Below are 20,056 nucleotides of genomic sequence, written 5' to 3'. Positions count from 1 at the left end.
GAGCCTTTATTCTCAATAATATAAGTGAGCCATACATTCGCATATACTGGTGACACTGAATGACCATGTGCCTCAAATAGTCATTTGAATGCTGCCTTTTAGATACTTTTAAGTTTGTGAGATACCCTTCCAAGAAGGGCAAACTGTTTTGTTTTTTAATAATAATAATAATAATAATAATAATAATAATAATAATAATAATGCTTTATTGTTCATTTTCTACATATATACAACACAAAGTCATCTTTATTTTGATAAATCCGGCAATCACCACATTTTTCACTCTATAAGACGCACCAGACCATAAGACTCACCTAGTTTTAGGAGGAGGAAAACAAGAAAAAAAAATTCTGAATCCCAGAAGCCAGAACAGCAAAAGGGATCGCTGCGCAGCGATCCCTCTTGCTGTTCTGGCTTCTGGGATAGCTGCGCAGCCTGCATTCGCTCCATAAGACGCACACACATTTCCCCTTACTTTTTAGGAGGGATAAAGTGAGTCTTATAGAGCAAAAAATACAGTATATCACAAGAGATACATACAGTTTCAACTATGCTTTCTACACAAACCTATGGCTTCTCACCCTCTTCATGTTTCCTTTATATTAAACATCTTGCTTTACTTAACCATTGTTAGTTTATAAAAATTCTCTTTTCTATTTCGATATCATTTTCCATCATATGTATTATTTTCAGAAATCATTCAAAGGCAACTACCGTGTTTAAGTTACAGCTACTTTTCAAATAGTTTTTGAAGTTATCCCATTCTAGAATGAACTCCTGTCTGGGTTTATCTCTGATTCTTTCTGAAACGGAGGCTAATTCTGCATACAGTGGTACCTCGGGTTACATACGCTTCAGGTTACAGATTCCGCTAACCCAGAAATAGTGCTTCAGGATGAGAACAGAAGTCGTGCTCCAGCGGCGTGGCAACAGCAGGAAGCCCCATTAGCTAAAATGGTGCTTCAGGTTAAGAACAGTTTCAGGTTAAGTACGGACCTCCGGAACGAATTAAGTACCACTGTATTCTGTCAATTTGAGTAACCATTCGACTCTGGTAGGGAGTTTATCATTTTTCCAATATGTCACAATAAGCACTCTTCTTGGGCAAACTGTTCTCTCTTTGTAGGATCAGGCTCTTCTGAGCAAAGCCATCCAGTATCTGACGGCTTCAAGCAAAGAGGGGAAGGACCTTGACCCGGAAGTGTTCCAGAGGCTGGTCATCACTGCCCGCTCCATTGCCATCATGAGGCCCAATAACTTGGTCCACTTCACAGAGTCAAAGCTGCCTCAGCTGGAAGCAGGTGCATCAAGCTCCCTTCTGTTCCCCTTCCTTTTGCAATTTTTGTTCATGCGTTGGCTTCTTGTTCATATTTTTGACCTCGTGGTAGTAATGATTTGTATTTGTTTGGCTGTAAACCATCACAAAGCAAAATTGCATTCAAAACAGAACCACAGATTTGGCTCCTAATTTTGTGGCAGAGAAACCTGCAAGATTGCCTAGCTTTCCTCATCCAATAGCGAAAAGCACGCTAGCTCATGTGGTGCAACAAAAAATTTCCTGTGGCTAAATTTGGGACAGATATTTTTCACAAAGATCTTATATAAAGGGCTCTGGGTAACATAGTGAACAATGCTGTTTTACAAAGAGTACAGAAATTCCGTTCCAAGTGTAATTCTTACAGCAGCAATCCAGAAAGGCAGAGGGTATAACAATTTAAGTCTTAATTCATGGTGAATTGGTGAAGACTGTTATTCCAGCAGGCCTTTGAGAACTGTTTTTAAGGAAGGGCCTTTCAAATAGTGCTATGCTGTTTTTACTGTTTGTATTTTAGTAAGTTTGTTTTTTTACATTGTTTTAATTCCATTATAGTTTAATTACTTTTGAACTATTATCTGTTCTATGTTTTTAGCTTTCTACATTCTATCTGTGTTTGTTTTAGTTTTTATACTGTGCTTTGAGTCCTGGCGCTGGGAAAAAGACACGGGATGTTGTTGATGATGATGATAATGATGATGATAATGATAATAAAAGCAATTCTTGTCAGAGCCAAAGTAGTTAATGAGAGTCAGTGTGGTGTAGTGGTTAAGAGCGGTAATCTGGGGAACTGGGTTCGCATCTCCGCTCCTCCACATGCAGCTGCTGGGTGACCTTGGGCCAGTCACACTTCTCTGAAGTCTCTCAGCCCCACTCACCTCACAGAGTGTTTGTTGTGGGGGAGGAAGGGAAAGGAGAATGTTAGCCGCTTTGAGATTCCTTCGAGTAGTGATAAAGTGGGATATCAAATCCAAACTCCTCCTCCTCTTCTTCTTCTTCATCATCATCATCATCATTCCAGATGGTTAGCTTTCTGATAGTTTTAATAGAGGGATGCAACATATTTCTGGCTTGCTTCATGGGATGCTTTGGGTGGTCTGTTTTTGACATAGTTAAAACCAAACAAACCTGCAGCTAACTAGCTAGCTAGCTAACTAACTCTCTTCCCTTTTCTTTTAAAACAACGTTCAGAAGGGGGTGAAGAAGCTCAGGAGACCCAGAAGAACGTCGAAGGAGAAGGGTGCACTTTTATTACTCAGCTGGTCAACCATTTCTGGAAACTACATGCCTCAAAGCCCAAGAATGCCTTCTTGGCCCCTGCTTGCTTGCCAGGTACTCGCTTTCTATCTTTAAAACTTGCTTGAGTCGCTTGTTCCTGAGCTCACCTGCAGGGCGAGCAAACAAGCAACTCGGATAGAAATGCAGGAAGCTGCTTTACACCAAATCAATAATTTGGCCTGTCCAGGGGGTGTGGGGTGCCAAGGTAAAGGTAAAGGGAACCCCTGACCATTAGGTCCAGTCGTAACTGACTCTGGGGTTGTGGCGCTCATCTCGCTTTATTGGCCGAGGGAGCCGGTGTACAGCTTCCGGGTCATGTGGCCAGCATGACTAAGCCGCTTCTGGCGAACCAGAGCAGCGCACGTTTACCTTCCCGCCGGAGCGGTACCTATTTATCTACTTGCACTTTGACGTGCTTTCGAACTGCTAGGTTGGCAGGAGGGGTGCCAAGAGGGGCAGCCAAAGAAGAGAAGTCGGGGAAGGGAAACAGTTTTTGTCCCAAGCGCTGCAGCTCATTTTGAGGACTTTTCTGGGGAGGGGTGGGAAATGTCCAGAGGCAAAAAGTGGGTGTAGCAATGAATGTGAATGTTACCTTTGCCCAATAGACTGCCTTCCAGCTGGGCAAAGGCAGAGGTTTCTGCGCAGACACACACACACACACACACACACACACACACACACACACACACACGTCCTCCATCCATGCAAGCAAAGAGGCATTATCACAGTTCAAGCCAGACAAGAGCACTTGCGGAGGGTGCGGAATGGAGCCAGTGAGTGGGCATGGCCTTGGGAAGAAGCCCAAGGGCCAGATGGAGAAGCCTGGGGGCCATAGTTTCCTCACTCTTGCTTCTGGTCCAGCATACAAATGCCCTGGGCTGTTGAAGGAGGCTTTCAGTGCTCCATCCCTCCTCTGCTAGCCCCCAACAGACTAGTGGAACAAAACTGCAGGCTAGTAACTTCCTTTGTGGGCTTTATTAACCAGGTGGAATTGGTCTGTGCCATCAGATCAGCGACTGCAGCACCTTTCCCCTCTTGTTCCTGTGGGCAAAAAAAGTAAAAGATGCAAAACACCTCAACACATCAATTGTCAAATTCCTAAAAACAAAACCCCTCCTCCTTTCTTTCCCCACCTTAGGCTTGACCCATGTGGAAGCCACCGTCAACGCTCTTGTGGACATAATCCATGGCTATTGCACCTGCGAGCTGGACTGCATCAACACGGCCTCCAAAATCTACATGCAGATGTTGCTGTGCCCGGTACAACTCTGAGCCGCTTTGGTTTGGGGGCAGGGTGGCGGGAGGAAGGGAGAGATGCCTGGGTGCAGCCAAATCCGTTCACTCTGGCTCTTCTGAGGCTCCATCGCTCTGCAGAGAGACTGGAGACCCCTGGGCTTGAAAGGCTTCTTCTGCCCTTTCATACGCTGCCTGCTGTTCATCATCTGCATGTCTGGGGATTTGGGGAACGGTGTCATCTGATGACGCATAGCAGGAAATGGCCTTATGCAGAGTCAGGCCCTTTGTCCATGTAGCCTAGTGTTGTCTGTACTGACTGGCAGTGGTTTCAAGCTGGGTATCTCTCCCTTCCTTACCTGGATGAATGTGGGAGCTTTTCTCCCTTTCCTTAACGATGAAGCAAGATTGTAGCCCTTGCAAATGAAGAGTAGAATTAAACAGGTGGAAATGAAACTGCCCTATACTGAGTCAGTCCCATCTAGCTTAGTATTGCCCGCACTGACCAGCAGCAACTCTCCTGGCTTCCAGGCAGGAGTCTCTCCCAGCCCTACCTGAAGATGCTGGTGATTGAACCTGTGACCTTTTGCATGCAAGGCAGGTGCTCTGCCGCTGAGCGACCGCTCTTTCTATCTATCGAGAGGACATATCCACATAACTCCTTTGTAGACGTAGCTCACAGGCTAGAGCATATCAAGCTGTTCTTAATGTTGTATTTTAAACGCTGGCGACCTGCCCTGGGACCTTACGGTGAAGGGTGGATAATGAATCAAATTATTATTATTATTAATGGCTGGTGCTTTTCGGGGGACATCAAGCAGCAGGTTTCATCTCCAGTCAAAAGAATTTTGGAAGCCGGTCTGGGCAAGATCCTAGCCAGAGATCATCAGTGCCATGCCGTTTCAACAACTGCATGGAACAATGGCAGGTGAATGACACAGGCCGACTTTTGCTTTGCTTGCTATCCAGGATCCGGCTGTGAGCTTCTCCTGCAAGCAAGCTTTGATCCGTGTGTTGAGGCCCAGGAACAAGCGGAGGCACGTGACACTGCCCTCGTCTCCTCGGAGCAACACCCCGATGGGTAACTAGTACTTGGTTTTTGGCTAACATGGCTGTGCTGGAGGAGTTCCTCTCTTGTGGGGCCTGTGCCACATGAAACCCTAGTTTAAAATCCCCCCACAAGCTGACCCGCAGTCAGAATGTCAGAATTTTGGTACTAGGCAAGATCCCAAGAGAGCAACTGTGCATCCTACAGAGATGCATGTGGCTGGGATTGGAGCTTCCTAATTTGTACCTCCTTTCCTACACCTGAAATTCCATAGCACAGGTGGAGAACCGTTTTATGCCCAAGGGCCGCAATCCGTTCCAGGCAACCTTCTGAGGGCCGGATGCAAAAGTGGTTGGAGCAAAAAATGTAAATCATGCATTTGTACAATAGACTAGCTTCTAAACACACACAGTCCCCTATCAACCCTCCATCCAGACAAGCAAGGGGACTAGAAGAGTGACTAGTGGGGTGCCACAGGGTTCTGTCTTGGGCCCGGTCTTATTCAACATCTTTATCAACGACTTGGATGATGGACTCAAGGGCATCCTGATCAAATTTGCAGATGACACCAAACTGGGAGGGGTGGCTAACACCCCAGAGGACAGGATCACACTTCAAAACGACCTTGACAGATTAGAGAACTGGGCCAAAAGAAACAAGATGAATTTTAACAGGGAGAAATGTAAAGTATTGCACTTGGGCAAAAAAAATGAGAGGCACAAATACAAGATGGGTGACACCTGGCTTGAGAGCAGTACATGTGAAAAGGATCTAGGAGTCTTGGTTGACCACAAACTTGACATGAGCCAACAGTGTGACGCGGCAGCTAAAAAAGCCAATGCAATTCTGGGCTGCATCAATAGGAGTATAGCATCTAGATCAAGGGAAGTAATAGTGCCACTCTATTCTGCTCTGGTCAGACCTCACCTGGAGTACTGTGTCCAGTTCTGGGCACCACAGTTCAAGAAGGACATTGACAAACTGGAACGTGTCCAGAGGAGGGCAACCAAAATGGTCAAAGGCCTGGAAATGATGCCTTATGAGGAACGGCTAAGGGAGCTGGGCATGTTTAGCCTGGAGAAGAGGAGGTTAAGGGGTGATATGATAGCCATGTTCAAATATATAAAAGGATGTCACATAGAGGAGGGAGAAAGGTTGTTTTCTGCTGCTCCAGAGAAGCGGACACGGAGCAATGGATCCAAACTACAAGAAAGAAGATTCCACCTAAACATTAGGAAGAACTTCCTGACAGTAAGAGCTGTTCGACAGTGGAATTTGCTGCCAAGGAGTGTGGTGGAGTCTCCTTCTTTGGAGGTCTTTAAGCAGAGGCTTGACAACCATATGTCAGGAGTGCTCTGATGGTGTTTCCTGCTTGGCAGGGGGTTGGACTCGATGGCCCTTGTGGTCTCTTCCAACTCTATGATTCTATGATTCTATGATTCTATGATTCTATTATCAGAGTTCAATGATGCATCTTGTTGTCTTGGTCCCACGGAAACCAGTTTTACAAAGTAGTTGACCGATGAATCCCATTGCCTTTCAATAGTAAAGGTAAAGGGACCCATGACCATTAGGTCCAGTCGTGGCGGACTGTGGGGTTGCGGCGCTCATCTCACTTTATTGGCCAAGGGAGCTGGCATACATCTTCCGGGTCATGTGGCCAGCATGACTAAGCTGCTTCTGGCGAACCAGAGCAGCACACGGAAACGCAGTTTACCTTTCCGCCATATTACCTATTTATCTACTTGCACTTTGACGTGCTTTCGAACTGCTAGGTTGGCAGGAGCAGGGACCGAGCAACGTGAGCTCACCCTGTCGTGGGGATTCGAACCGCCGTCCTTCCGATCGGCAAGTCCTAGGCTCTGTGGTTTAACCCACAGCGCCACCCACGTCCCTCTACTTTCAATAGTACTCGGTCACAAATAGCTTTAATTGGATTGGGGCCAGTGTGTTTAAAAGGCAGCAGTTAGAAAGTGGAACGGTCATATGCAGAGGGCCACATTCTGCTCTCCCGGCCTGAGGCTGACATGCATAAGACTGTACCGCCCAGTAGGGGTCGTGGCTATGCAAGAGTGTCAGCTCACTTGGTGGGGGAGCCGACTGCACATCCAAGGCCTCCAATCCTGGCTGCAGCACAATGCAGCAAAGCATTGTGGGATTTCTGTGTGCCCGTGCCAATGTGCATTATATACGCAGCCGACAATACCACTTCTGCCCCAGGAGATAAAGACGATTATGACGATGACGATGCGGAGGATAAGATGCAGAGCTCTGGGATCCCGAATGGCGAAGACATCCGGCAGGAGAGCCAGGAGCAAAGCGAGGTGGACCACGGGGACTTTGAGATGGTGGTGAGTCTCACCGGCTTCATTTCCAAAGGCTACTTGGTGGGTAGGCAATGTGATGCTAGACTTCAGCTCCCATCATTGACAGCCCCATTGGCTGTGCTAGTCGGGGTGGATGGGAGTCGTAGTCTCATCAGCATCTAGAGAGCACTGCCTTGCCAGCCCCCTAGACCAGACTGATGTGACCAGACAGATCATAGGAGGAGGCAGTGGTCCATCAGGTAAGCACCAAAAATAGACCCTCCTTTAGGCTCAGCATCAAAGCTGTGTAGGCTGGGGATCAAGAACCTGTGGCCCTCCAGGGTTTGTTGGACTCCCAGCATCATCCAGTATGATTCAAGGTCAGGGATTAAGGGAGATGGGAGTCTAGCAGCCCCTGGAGGGCCACAGATGGCTTTAGTCTCTGCAGTAGAACTTCCTACCTTCTCCCTCTCTGCTTTAGAATTTCAGTAGGCCGCTTGAGTGCATATCATCAGACATTTTGTTGTTCTGGTTTTCTTAAAAAGTTTGTTGTTTATTGTTTAACAAGTGGGGTAGACACCAAACAGCCAGTAGACTGTGCAAAAAACACTGGCCTTTTAAGGAAAACTATGTGTCCTGGCTGTACTTGGTTAGATTTTTTTTTTGTGTATGTGTGTGTACTTGCCCAACAATTGGGTTCTGGAGGCTGCCCTGGCATCTATCTGTCTATCTAGCAAAGTGCAGAGGCAGCATACCAGATGCAGAAGACAAATCTCTGAAGGGCAGCTCTCATGTAGAAGCTGGAGCAGACTTACTCCCTGTTGGCTCCAGAAGGCAGGATTAAACATAGGACATGCTCAGAATGGGTTGCATCCTGCTAACTTCTATTCAACTTAAGCCCATGATGGAAATTAAAGTTTGCTGTGGCCATAAATTCCAGTGAGTTTGATTTGAGTAGGCCTAGCATTGGGTACTCTTTTGTGCATCTCATGTGCATTTTCAACAGGAATTAACCAGATGGTTATTTTACAGCGCTGCTTTGTACTGTGTGTTGGGCAGAGGGTGCTGTGGCATCAACCCCACTTCTCTTTCTCCCCTAGTCCGAGTCGATGGTGTTGGAGACAGCAGAGAACGTGAACAATGGCAACCCCTCTCCTCTGGAAGCCCTTTTGGCTGGGGCTGAGGGGTTTCCTCCCATGCTGGACATCCCCCCAGATGCCGACGATGAGACGATGGTGGAGCTTGCCATTGCCCTGAGTCTGCAACAAGACCAGCAAGGTGAGAAGCACCTGTGGGGAGGCGGCATGGAGGGAGAGGGTCAGGTTGCCCCCAGTTCAATAAAGCTGTGCTCTGCCTCCACTGTCAGAGGCAATAACGCTGAATACCAGTTGCTGGGAATCAGAAGTGGGGAGAGCACTGCTATTGTACTCAGGTCCTGCTTGCTGGTTTCCCTTTGTGGCATCTGGTTGGCCACTGAGAGCAGGATGCTGGACTAGGTGGGCCACTGGCCTTATTTTGTAAGCTTTCATGTACAGTGGTACCTCGGGTTACATATGTTTCAGGTTACAGACTCCGCTAACCCAGAAATAGTACCTCAGGTTAAGAACTTTGCTTCAGGATGAGAACAGAAATCATGCTCCGGCGGTGCGGCAGCAGTGGGAGGCCCCATTAGCTAAAGTGGTGCTTCAGGTTAAGAACAGTTTCAGGTTAAGAACGGACCTCCGGAACGAATTAAGTACTTAACCCGAGGTACCACTGTATGTGGCTTAGGATGTTCCCAGTCTGGTTTTGTAATTTTAATATTGAAATTTGTTTTATACTTAGTTGTGGATTGCTGCGAGCCCTTTTTTTTAATCCGTGGGAAGAATTATAAATTTAATTAACCTAGGTAAAGTAAAGGAACCCCTGACTATTAGGTCTAGTTGTGGGCGACTCTGGAGTTGCGGCGCTCATCTCGCTTTATTGGCTGAGGGAGCCAGCGTACAGCTTCCGGGTCATGTGGCCAGCCTGACTAAGCCGCTTCTGACAAAACCAGAGCAGCGCACAGAAACGCCGTTTACCTTCCTGCCGGAGCAGTACCTATTTATCTACTTGCACTTTGACGTGCTTTTGAACTGCTAGGTTGGCAAGAGCAGGGACTGAGTCGCTTCCAAATTTGCTGCTTGATGAAGGGTTATTTGGAGGTGACGTTTGGGGAGAGCAGCATTCTTCCTCAAGGCCAAAGCATTTTCACTTGCTGTGTGAATGAAGGCACATCTCTGGGCGTTGGCTTTTATGGGGATCAGAATCTCCACCTTTTCAGAGGCATTTTTCTTCCTTCCCTCGCACAGGGAGCAGCAGCAGTGCACTTGGCCTTCAGAGCCTGGGGCTGTCCGGCCAAGCCCCCAGCTCTTCATCTCTCGACGCCGGGACCCTTTCGGACACGACGGCATCAGGTAACTGTTCACAGTGTAAAACCCCAAATGATACCTCCTGTTTCAGAGCGCAGGCAATACCGCTTGGAATTCCATATGTGCCTTTTAGCAGCTGGGGTGGTGTAGACACGCAGCAGCCTTATATCAAGTCAGACCATCTTCCCATCTAGCCTGGAATTGCCTACTCTTACAGGCAGCGATTCTCTGGGGTCTTTGGCAGAGAAGGGTATTTCCTGGTACCTGATAAACGGGGATTGACCTTTTTCCTGCATAGCAGATGCCCTTGCCACAGAGTTACAGCCCCCGCGCATGTATCTTAAACGCTTGTATCAAAAATAATAAATATCTTAACAATTTGTTACTTGATCGGTCAAGACCACTTTTTGAAAGCCGTTTTAAAAAATCCAGTTGATTATGCTGCAGCCATAATGTATGAAATCTTCTAAGAGCTTTTAAAATCCTTATCGCAAGCTTTTGTGTTGGAGTTGCTCAAAGACGGTGTTTTTACTTGTAACAGCCCTCCTTACTCTCTTAGCTCCAGCTTCTGACGACGAAGGCAGCACGGCAGCAACAGACGGGTCCACCTTGCGGACCTCCCCGGCTGACCACGGCGGCAGCGTGGGCTCCGAGAGTGGCGGCAGTGCGGTGGATTCGGTGGCCGGAGAGCACAGTGGTAATGCCCACGATTAACTTGGCTTGGGCCCCGCCCCTCCCTCCACCTGGCAGCATATGATGGAGTAAAGATAGGAACCCGGGAAGCTGTCTTAACACTGAGTCAGAGCATTGTTCCTTCTAGCTTTTAGTTTTGTCGGCACTGACCGGCAGCAGCCCTCCAGGGTTTGGGGCAGGGCGCCTCTCTCAGCCCTATCTGGAGATGGCAGTGGGGATTGAACCCGCATGCACAGCAGATTCTCTTCCATTGAGCTAGGGGCCATTCCCCGATGCAATCCCTATGTTAGATGGAGTGCTTTCCTGATCCATTTTGAATGTGTTTACTTCATTTTAGAATTTTAATAGTTTTAACTAGAGGTGTTTTGTTTTGGTTTTGAAAAAATTGAATGCTCTGTTGTCACCTGCTCTGGGACCTTGTGGTGAAGGGCAGGTGAGGCATAAATAAATAAGCAACAGCTCTGCTGGATTGATCCGCCCAGTCCAGCGTTTTGTAACCAAAATGCCAGTGGGCTGTTCACTGGGGCAGCCTACCAAACCCTCTTAAAGGAGTTGCACTGGCTGCCAGCCACCTGCCAGCTTTGAAGCTTAGCTATTAACCTGTAACAGCCTTTGGCCAACCTGGTTCCCTCTTCAGATGTTTTGCACTACAACTGTCTTCAGCCCCATCAGGGGACCAGGTTGGCCAGAGTCTCACCTGTAAAGCTGTTAAGCAGCTTGGGCGTAGGCTCCCTCAAGGAGCCCGTTTTCTTCCTGTTGCCCAGCAGAGGAAGCCCTACTTCTCTGGAAGTTCTGACAGTGGCCACTAGGGGGAGGAACTTTTCTTGCAGTGGTGCCTATAGTGTGAAGCTGCCTCCTCTCTCAGCCTCTTATGAACATGAACAACATTGAGGCATCTCTTAAAAAACACATCAGTTATTTGCTGGTGGTGGATCTTGGTGGTCCCCCCCCCCCCGATTTTAACTCTGCCCTAGTGTTTCCAGTTGCTTTTTCTTCCTGCGTGCGAAAGCTTTGGTACATATCTGGTAATATTCTTGTGCACCAGCCTTCAGGCGGGAAGCAAGAAACAGTGGGCTGTGCCCAACATTAGCCCCAAGCAGAGCAGATCCTTTGAAGTGAACAGACGCAACTAACGTAGGCTTTCAGTAGACTTTCTCTGTGTCGTTGGCTGCAACCCCTTTTTGCTGAATTGGAACATTGTACAAAGTCAGAGCTTGAGTCCCAGGGTACCAGGCAGGGAGTCCTTCCCAGCCCTCCCGGGAGATGGTGCCAGGGACTGAACCTGGGCCCTTCTGCATGCAGAATAGGCGCTCCACCACTGAGCTGCGCCTCTCCCCCCAACAAATGTGCCTGTCCTGGTGTTCAGGGTCCCGGGAGTGCTTAACGCCTCTCCCCCTTGCCCTGCTCCTCTCTTTCCAGTGTCCGGCCGCAGCAGCGCCTATGGAGACACAACCGCCGAGGGCCACCCTGCTGGGCCAGGGAGCGTCAGCTCCAGCACGGGCGCCATCAGCACCACTACCGGGCAGCAGGAGGGTGAAGGGTCCGAAGGGGAAGGGGAAGGAGAGGTGGAAGGAGACGTCCACGCCAGCAACAGGTAAGGTCTCCCTCCTTTCTGGCTTATGGGGGAGTCTTGGGTCCCTGAGGCTAGAATGGGACTCCCTGCCCTCACCCTGCTCCACATTTTGAGGCATCTCTTCTCCCCCCCCCCCTGGCAGCGCATGCCGTTAAATAGATCCCTGCCAGATGAACCCACCGTTAACCTAGAATCTGTTGTGAGATGCAAATGAGAGTTGATTCAGAAGCTGCAAGTGATGTGAGCCAAAGGAAGTCTTGTATGTGTAGCGGGGAACCAGATCATCAGTTGGTCAGACTGGGAAACGGTCTCTCCCTTTCCCAAATGATGGAAACTGGCTCAGCAGCCCTTTAGAGGTTGGTGACGCCCACCCATTTTCCATGGTTGTTGACTGTGCTGCCCGTACAGCTGATAAGGAGGCCGTCAGGTTGGTAAAGGCCTTTCCCAAAGCACAACAGTGACGTCCTTCCTCCCAGCTGCAGCAGCACCTGGCATGCAAGGAAGCCATGCTTCCCTCCCATTTTTATGCGGGAAATGGGATACTTGTGGTCCCATTGAGCTTCCAGGATAAACGTTGCAAGACTGCAGTGTCCAATCAGGGAGGCTCCCAAGGATTTGTGGGAAGTGGTGACGGCAGCTCAGGATGCTGCCCTTTTGTTTTTATGGCCCGTGTCCTTCTGTAAGAAGCCTCCTCACCATCGCCTTTCTGGGAAAAGTTGTTGATGTGGGCAATGAACCAGTTCCTGCTTTGTTTCTCACTAGTTTGCTGCTATTTTGGGGGTGTGTGTGTTACATTTGGCTCTTCACCGGCATGTGAAGACTGCACTCGTACCGCATTGCTCTTATTTGGAGCAGGCTGATTTAAACCAGGGTTTTCCACACTTGGATCTCCAGTTGTTTTATGGACTACAGTTCCCATCATCCCTGACCACTGGTCCTGCTAACTAGGGATGATGGGAGTTGTAGTTGTAGAACAGCTGGAGCCCCACGTTTGGGAAACCCTGATTTAAATGAATGAACGTGACTTGAGTCCTTTCATTTGATTGGGTCCACCCTTGAGTTAAAACTGAGTTGCCTACAACCCTGTGTGATACTGCTTGGCCACGCCTGCTGCTCTCAAATGCCTTCTCCTCTCCCCCTCTGATGTTCAGGCTGCACATGGTCCGCCTGATGCTGCTGGAGAGGCTGCTGCAGACCCTTCCCCAGCTGAGGAACGTGGGCGGGGTCCGTGCCATCCCTTACATGCAGGTAACGTACAAAGTAGTCTCCCTCGCTGTTTGGATGAGAGTCATTGCTTAGGAATCTTTGCTATATTCCTTGGGTGGGGAACATCAGGCCCAGGGGTAAAATATGGCCCTCCAAGACTCTCTGTCTCTAGAGGTGACACAGAGGCCCTGCCTTGAATCCTCCCGGGATGTGCTTGCCTAGCTGGAAATGTTTCTTTGGGCTTCAATCATGCCTTGTTTGCCTGGATGGGAGGATAGAGAGGGGGTCAGAGCATGCAGAAGCCTAACCTATTATAGTCATTGCTGTGTCCACTCTTCCCTCTGGCCCTGCCCAGCATGTGCCCCTTAGAAGCTTTCCCGGAACTGAGTACCCCTCACCTAGAACCTGGACTGTCCCATCATCTGCCAGGGGCCAGAAGGGGCTGCCCCCCATTAATAAAATACAGTCATACCTTGGGTTGAATACGCTCTGAGTTGAGCGCGTTTGAGTTGCGTTCCGCGGCAACCTGGAAGTTACGGAGCATGTTACTTCCGGGTTTCGCCGCTTGCGCAGGCGCCCAAAATGACGTCATGCGCAGAAGCGGTGAAAAGCGGCGCGTGCGTGCGCAGACGTGCCGTCACTAGTTACGTTTGCTTCTAGATGCGAACGGGGCTCCGGAACGGATCCTGTTCGTATCTAGAGGTACCACTGTATAACAGTGCTTCCTTAGGGATACTGTAGTTTTCTCTGGTTACAGCTGGCTGCTGGAGTTGCTTTACCGTGTTGTTTGAAATGAAAAGTACAAATGAATTACATCATTAGTAGCCATTTTGAAACTGTGGTTTGTTCCAACTCCATTTGTAAACGCTGGCTTGTCGCTCACTACACAGCTAGTGTTAGATGCCACACTGCACTATGGTTAGCTCCAGGAAGGGAGGGAAAGGATTTGCAGAGGATGGGGTGGGGGACAAACCATAGCTGCGAGTTGGCAGCATCGCTGTCTTTCTGAGGTTCTCAGCAGCCGTCCAGCGTGGATACCCAGCTTGTGTGCTCCCAAGGAATGTTAATAGCGGAAGAACCTCTGTCCCGGACGCCTTTGAGGTCCCCCTTCTTTGTGCCTTATGAGCTTCTGTGTGCCCAGGTGATCCTGATGCTTACGACAGACCTGGACGGCGACGACGAGAAGGACAAGGGTGCCCTGGATAACCTCCTTGCCCAGCTCATCGCAGAACTGTGCATGGATAAAAAGGTACAGGGAGCTGAGTTGCCCTCCTCCCCCTCCTGATCTCCTTTCGGCCAGGAGGGAAGGCATATTGGGTTACTACTTCTTCTTCTGGTCGAGGCAGGAAAACAGATGCTTTAGGAATTAGACTATTGCCCCCATGAGCTTCTCTTTGCTGCCTTTCTTTGAACACAGCTGCAATCGCCTTAGGCTGCCTGTGTGTTTTTTTGCTGCCCTATTATCTTACCAGTAGTGAGTTTTTGTATTGTTCTTCACAGCTGATGGGAGTGGAAGTCCAAAATATCAGGAGGTGTGAAGGCTTGTATAAAGTGGGACAGGGCTTTCCTCCCAGCAGCTGAGCAGGGAATGTAGCAGCACCACTCTCATCGGCAGGCGGTCCCAAGCAGAGCATATGGCAGTGTGGTTTTTTTGGGGGGGAGGGTTGCCAAGCAACCTCCCGCCCAGCCATCTCCTCCCTTCCCTTGAAGCTTTTTAAAACACAGACAGCACAAAGCAGGCTTGACAACCTGAGTCGCCCATGCCGGGCTTCTTTGGGTGGTGTTGGAGGCCAGCTGGTTTTGGCCCATGGGGCAGAGTGGCTAACTACTGGGAGATCTTCTGCTTTGCAACCATAAAGCTGGGATTTATTTGAAGACTCCCGCCCACTTCCTCCAACCTTCCCCCCCCCATTGATGTAAGACAGTCACCTCTTTCTGAGCCACACAGTAGCCCCTCCACCAGTGAAACCATTTCAGGCCACTGACTACATGGGCCACCACCAGCGAAGGGCAGCATCAAGTGGGCCTCCTTGCAGTGGAGGTGTGCGTGTTGTGGACACAAGGCAGGATGTGAACCGCCCTGATATTTTATGTGAACCACCCTTCTATTTTATGTGAACCACCCTGAGACATTCGGGTATAGAAATTAAAGAAATAATAAGAATAATAGATAATAATGTGTATGGGACAGTCAGCCTTTGGACCAAGTTGGGCACCCCCAAATTGATGGCTGTTTGCTTGGACTCTCCAGTAGTGCCCTGAGATATGCACTGTGGAGGGATGTCACATAGCAAGCTGCCTTATACTGAGTCAGAACGTTGGCTCATGCAGCTCAGTATTGTCTACACTGACCGGCAGCAGCCCTCCAGGGTTTCGGGCAGGAGGCATTCCCAGCCGTACCTGGAGATGCTGCCGGGCATTGAACCTGGCACATTCTGCCTGCAAAGCAAATCGTGGGGCAATTTGAGGCTTTCTGCATAATCTGTTTTATTTCACCCTGCAGTTCTTGAGATTTGGGCTGGATGGGGTGGGCTTGAGGTCTACTCCTGTGCATCTTCAGGGGCAACCAGTTCCTCTCACCTTCTCCCTTCCCCACCCTTCCCAGGACGTCTCCAAGAAAAACGAGCGCACCGCCCTGAACGAAGTCCACCTGGTGATCATGCGGCTGCTGAGCGTCTTCATGTCGCGAACGAAGTCAGGGTCCAAATCTTCCATTTGCGAGGTACCAAAATCCCTTCCGCAGTTCTGGTCTTGCAAAAGACTTTGTTACGTGAGGTTGGTAGAGGGAGAATGTCTGCGTGTGGCTGATAGAACGGCCGGACCACCTCCGGAGAGCAGCTCCCAAGCTCCCTTTTGCCCTTGAAACCCCAGCTGGCAAAGAAGTGGTTAAAAGTGGGGATGGGGGACAGGGATTTGCAGATGTGATTATAGGGGAGCAGAGATGTTGCAGCACCAACGTTTCAAAGTCGCTAAGAGGATTCCATCCCTGTTTTGTTGTTAAAAGGTGCAGTAATAAGGCTTTTTTCTTTTTTTCCTGAAAAAGAGGGGGGAAAGCTGGGGGGCTTGGTGGGGGGAGAGCCGGCAAGCGTGCAGGCAGAGGGAAGAAGATTAATAACAAAAGCGTAGAGGTTAAAAACGGAGACCGAAGTGCGTCGGATTTTAATGAGCTTATGAGCTGTGGGGTTTGTTTGGATTTAACCAGAGTTTCTGTAATGGTTTTATTTACACTTGCGTTTTCGCCGGTCCTTGTTTTGCCTGTGGTTCATCTGACCCAACAAAAAGAGGTGGGCTATATATATCTATTTAGAGCAGAAGTTTGCTGTTTAAGGACATGGGTGCAAGAGATTTCCCTTCTGCATACGGGAGGCTAAAACTCTCCTCGTCGAGGCCTTTACCTTCCTCCCACAACTGGCCAGATTCCAGAGAAATGGATCCGAATTCCAACTTCTTTTTAAAAAAAAGAAATTCTATGTGTGTGTGTCTGAGAAGTATCTCGCTCCTCCTCCTAATCCTCAGCTCATTGCCCTCTGGCATGTGTGTCGAGGGGAGATTAGACTTAAGAACTGATTGCCTTTTTTTTTTGTCCTTTCCTCCCCCCCCCATCCCTTTTGCTAAGCACTTGTTCAAAAGACACCCCCCCCCGCCCCTCTCCATAAACACATCATCAATTGATGCTTCCTTTAAGAAATGATATCAATACATCACACCACCGAAACTTGAAATCTAGCTGTCAAGTCCTCAGCAGCTATGAAAGGAAGCCCCAGGTGTCTCCTGACCTGCTTCCGTTCGAGCGATCCTAAGCCCCCATCCTAAGCCTGCTGAAATGAGTCTTCTCAAGCAGACGTATCTCTGTACTGGCAATCATCTGGTCTCTAACAATTTTCTGGAGCCTCCAACATTTACTTTGTCCTAGTTTCCATTGTTTCTGCCCTACAACTTACTCTATTGTTGCTGTTTTTAACAAAGATACTACTTTCTGCCCAGCCCCTCTTCACTTCCCCCCGCTCTGAGCTATGGCCCTTGTGGGGAAAGGGTGGTCAGCCAAGACCAGGGGATGGGGTAGCCAACGTGGTGCCCTTCCTAGACGTTGCTGGGTTCCCGTCATCCCTGACCATTGGCTGTGCTGGCTGCTGGGGCTTCTGGGAGTTGTAGTCCAGCAAGTTCCGGAGGGGAACCCCATTAGGGTTGCGATGCATTCCTCGGGATACCCTCACTTGGGAAGAAACAGGGATCTACCAGGAACGATACCCTTGTTGGGAAGCTATCTGTGATCCGATCCCTCTCTTGGAAAGGGCTGTAGCTCAGTGGTGGAGCATCTGCCTTGCATGCAGAAGGTCCCACATTCAAGCCTCGGCATCCCAAGGTAGGGCTAGCAGAGAACCCTGGAGAGCCACTGCCAGTCAGTGAAGGCATGCCTTCAGTATAAAGGCAGCTTCCTAGGTTCCTAAGATAGTTAGGGAGCTGCTTTGTATAGAGTCAGGCCCTTGATCCATGCAGCCCAGCATGGTCTACACAGGGGTCAGCAACCTTTTTCTGCCATGGGCCGGTCCACCGTCCCTCAGACCATGTGGTGGGCTGGACTGTATTTTGGAGAAAAAATAATGAACAAATTCCTATGCCCCACAAATAACCCAGAGATGCATTTTAAATAAAAGCACACATTCTACTCATGTAAAAACATGCTGATTCCCGGACCGTCCGCGGTCCGAATTGAGAAGGTGATTGGGCCGCATCTGGCCCCTGGGCCTTAGGTTACCTACCCCTGGTCTACACTGACTGGCAGAGGCTCTCCAGAATTTCAAGCAGAGAGGACATTCCTGGCCCTGCCTGGAGATGTTGGCAATTGAAGCTGGGATCTCAGTGGGCTGTACCACTGAGCTGCGGCCAGCAGTCAGTAATCAGACTGCTAGAGTGGATTCACTCAACCCCAAATTTGTCACTCGGGTCTGCAAACACCTACGAGGAAATAAGCTGTGAAGATTCAACTCTCTCTCTCTCTCTCTTCTCAGTCCTCTTCCCTGATCTCCAGTGCCACTGCAGCCGCCCTGCTGAGCTCTGGCGCGGTGGACTACTGCCTGCATGTCTTGAAATCCCTCCTGGAATACTGGAAGAACCAACAGAATGACGAGGAGCCTGCGGCCACCAGCCAGCTGCTGAAACCTCACACCACCTCCTCCCCACCAGACATGAGCCCCTTTTTCCTGCGCCAGTATGTCAAGGTGAGTTGCGGATCGAACTGGCGGGTCCAGCACCAGCAGCCACTGCAGATTGGACACATCTGTCCAAGCCTGTCCCATTTCCACAGGGGAGCAGAATAAAGTCTTAACCGTGTTCCCGGGCATATTTTCCCCCAAGGATAATTCTGGGAAATTCCTCCCCCCACCTAAAAAAACACCAGGCGGAAAAATGGAAATCAAATACAGTGGCACCACCCCCCCACCTAAAAAAACACCAGGCAGAAAAATGGAAATCAAATACAGTGGTACCTCGGGTTACATACGCTTCAGGTTACAGAATCCACTAACCCAGAAATATTACCTTGGGTTAAGAACTTTGCTTCAGGATAAGAACAGAAATTGTGCTCCGGCGGCGCGGCAGCAGCAGTGGTGCTTCAGGTTAAGAACAGATCTCCAGAACAAATAAAGTTCTTAACCTGAGGTACCACTGTAACTTAAATCTTCAACCCGACACCCTTTTATTTTATTTTTTTTCTAACTGTTGCAACACTGTCAGTTGTACAGAAGCGGAAAGATGTACAATGACTGAATAGGTATTTACGGTTTAAAATATACAAAAGCTGTTCGCTTGGTGCCGTGGGCCCAAACCTGTTGAGCTCCCTGCCAACTGAGATTTCACACACAGATGTGCTGAAAACCTGACTAAGACCTTCTTATTGGTGTTCAGAGTCCTAAGGAAGTGTGGGGAACGTATCACCCGCAGTCCCTGGCCTTGTCCCAACATCCCCCCCTTCTCTCTCTCTCACACACACACTGAATAGGTGTGGCATGGTCTTAAGGTGAGATCTGAAGGGAGGGGGAGGCTTATTTCCAATAACTGACTGGCGAGGGCCCCTCCTGGCTCCTGGCAGCCCTTGTGAACGACGTGGATTTGCCAGCTTAGTTCCTCGGCCACTGCAGCCGCCGTGGTGCCTCCTTTTATACTCGGCGCCTGGTGGTGGAGCTTTATTTTTTATTTCCTGCCCCGGCAAAGTATAATGGAATAAGCCGCATTAAACGTTAGGGTGCTCTTTGCTGGAAGAATAGAAGCTGTTGGGATTCTGAAGGCCTGTGGTGATGGTTGGTGCAGTTTTAAGCTCTCGCCTTTTCTTTCCTTTCTCTCAAAGGGGACCTGCTGTTTTCACATTACTCTTGTCAGTCAAGAGGTGTTCTTTTCTTTTTTTAAAAAAAATTAGCCGGAGAAAGAGGCTGTGCTAAGGATTGGGGAGGATATAACGTGCAACAGCTCTCTTGATTACCCAGCGATGCCACGTTGAACACAGTTTAGAACTCTGATCTGCGGAGATGGGCAGCAGATGTAAAACGAAGGGGTGGCTTCCTCCAGCTAACAGCTTTAGTTCTGCCTCGAGAGATCTCTCTCCATTACCCATATTCGGACGAAAATATTATAAGGAAGGGAGAGTTGTGTACTCTCCCCACCAGCTCCCAGCTTGGGTACTTGATGTCTTGCAAATAGATTTGCTTTTGCTTCTTCTCAAGAGGTTCCAAACAGCTGGTGAAGGATGTAAAGCAATTGTTTATTTGAAAGCAAGACAGTGATGGGAGGTAAATTATCTATGCTCTGCCTCCACTAATAATAATAATAAATAATAATAATAATAATAATAATAATAATTTATTATTTGTACCCCGCGCATCTGGCTGGGTTTCCCCAGCCACTCTGGGCGGCTTCCAACAAGGATTAAAAATACATTAAAATGTCACATATTAAAAACTTCCCTGAACAGGGCTGCCTTCAGATGTCTTCTAAATGTCAGCTAGTTGTTTATTTCCTTAA

At 48.9% G+C, this 20,056-nt stretch overlaps 1 protein-coding gene across 8 annotated transcripts in view; it reads left to right on the top strand.

Annotated features, from left to right (window-relative positions):
* UBR4 (ubiquitin protein ligase E3 component n-recognin 4) overlaps positions 1–20,056 on the top strand; it is a 141,382-nt gene that overhangs the window by 65,108 nt on the left and 56,218 nt on the right. For 6 of the 8 annotated variants that reach the window (XM_053401007.1, XM_053401005.1, XM_053401001.1 and 3 more), the window contains 13 exons: positions 1,127–1,301; positions 2,507–2,647; positions 3,732–3,853; positions 4,796–4,907; positions 7,095–7,225; positions 8,281–8,458; positions 9,511–9,615; positions 10,130–10,267; positions 11,683–11,857; positions 12,988–13,084; positions 14,184–14,291; positions 15,648–15,764; positions 18,052–18,261. In XM_053401007.1, coding sequence (XP_053256982.1) covers positions 1,127–1,301; positions 2,507–2,647; positions 3,732–3,853; positions 4,796–4,907; positions 7,095–7,225; positions 8,281–8,458; positions 9,511–9,615; positions 10,130–10,267; positions 11,683–11,857; positions 12,988–13,084; positions 14,184–14,291; positions 15,648–15,764; positions 18,052–18,261 — 1,809 coding nt within the window. The remainder of the gene's footprint in view (positions 1–1,126; positions 1,302–2,506; positions 2,648–3,731; positions 3,854–4,795; positions 4,908–7,094; positions 7,226–8,280; positions 8,459–9,510; positions 9,616–10,129; positions 10,268–11,682; positions 11,858–12,987; positions 13,085–14,183; positions 14,292–15,647; positions 15,765–18,051; positions 18,262–20,056) is intronic. The other 2 variants (XM_053401000.1, XM_053400999.1) reach the window with 2 other exon arrangements.

This window comes from Podarcis raffonei, chromosome 8 (genome assembly GCF_027172205.1).
Source record: "Podarcis raffonei isolate rPodRaf1 chromosome 8, rPodRaf1.pri, whole genome shotgun sequence".
Taxonomy (NCBI): domain Eukaryota; kingdom Metazoa; phylum Chordata; class Lepidosauria; order Squamata; family Lacertidae; genus Podarcis; species Podarcis raffonei.
Note: the sequence above shows the minus strand (reverse complement) of the source record. Positions and strands in the feature narration are given on the sequence as shown.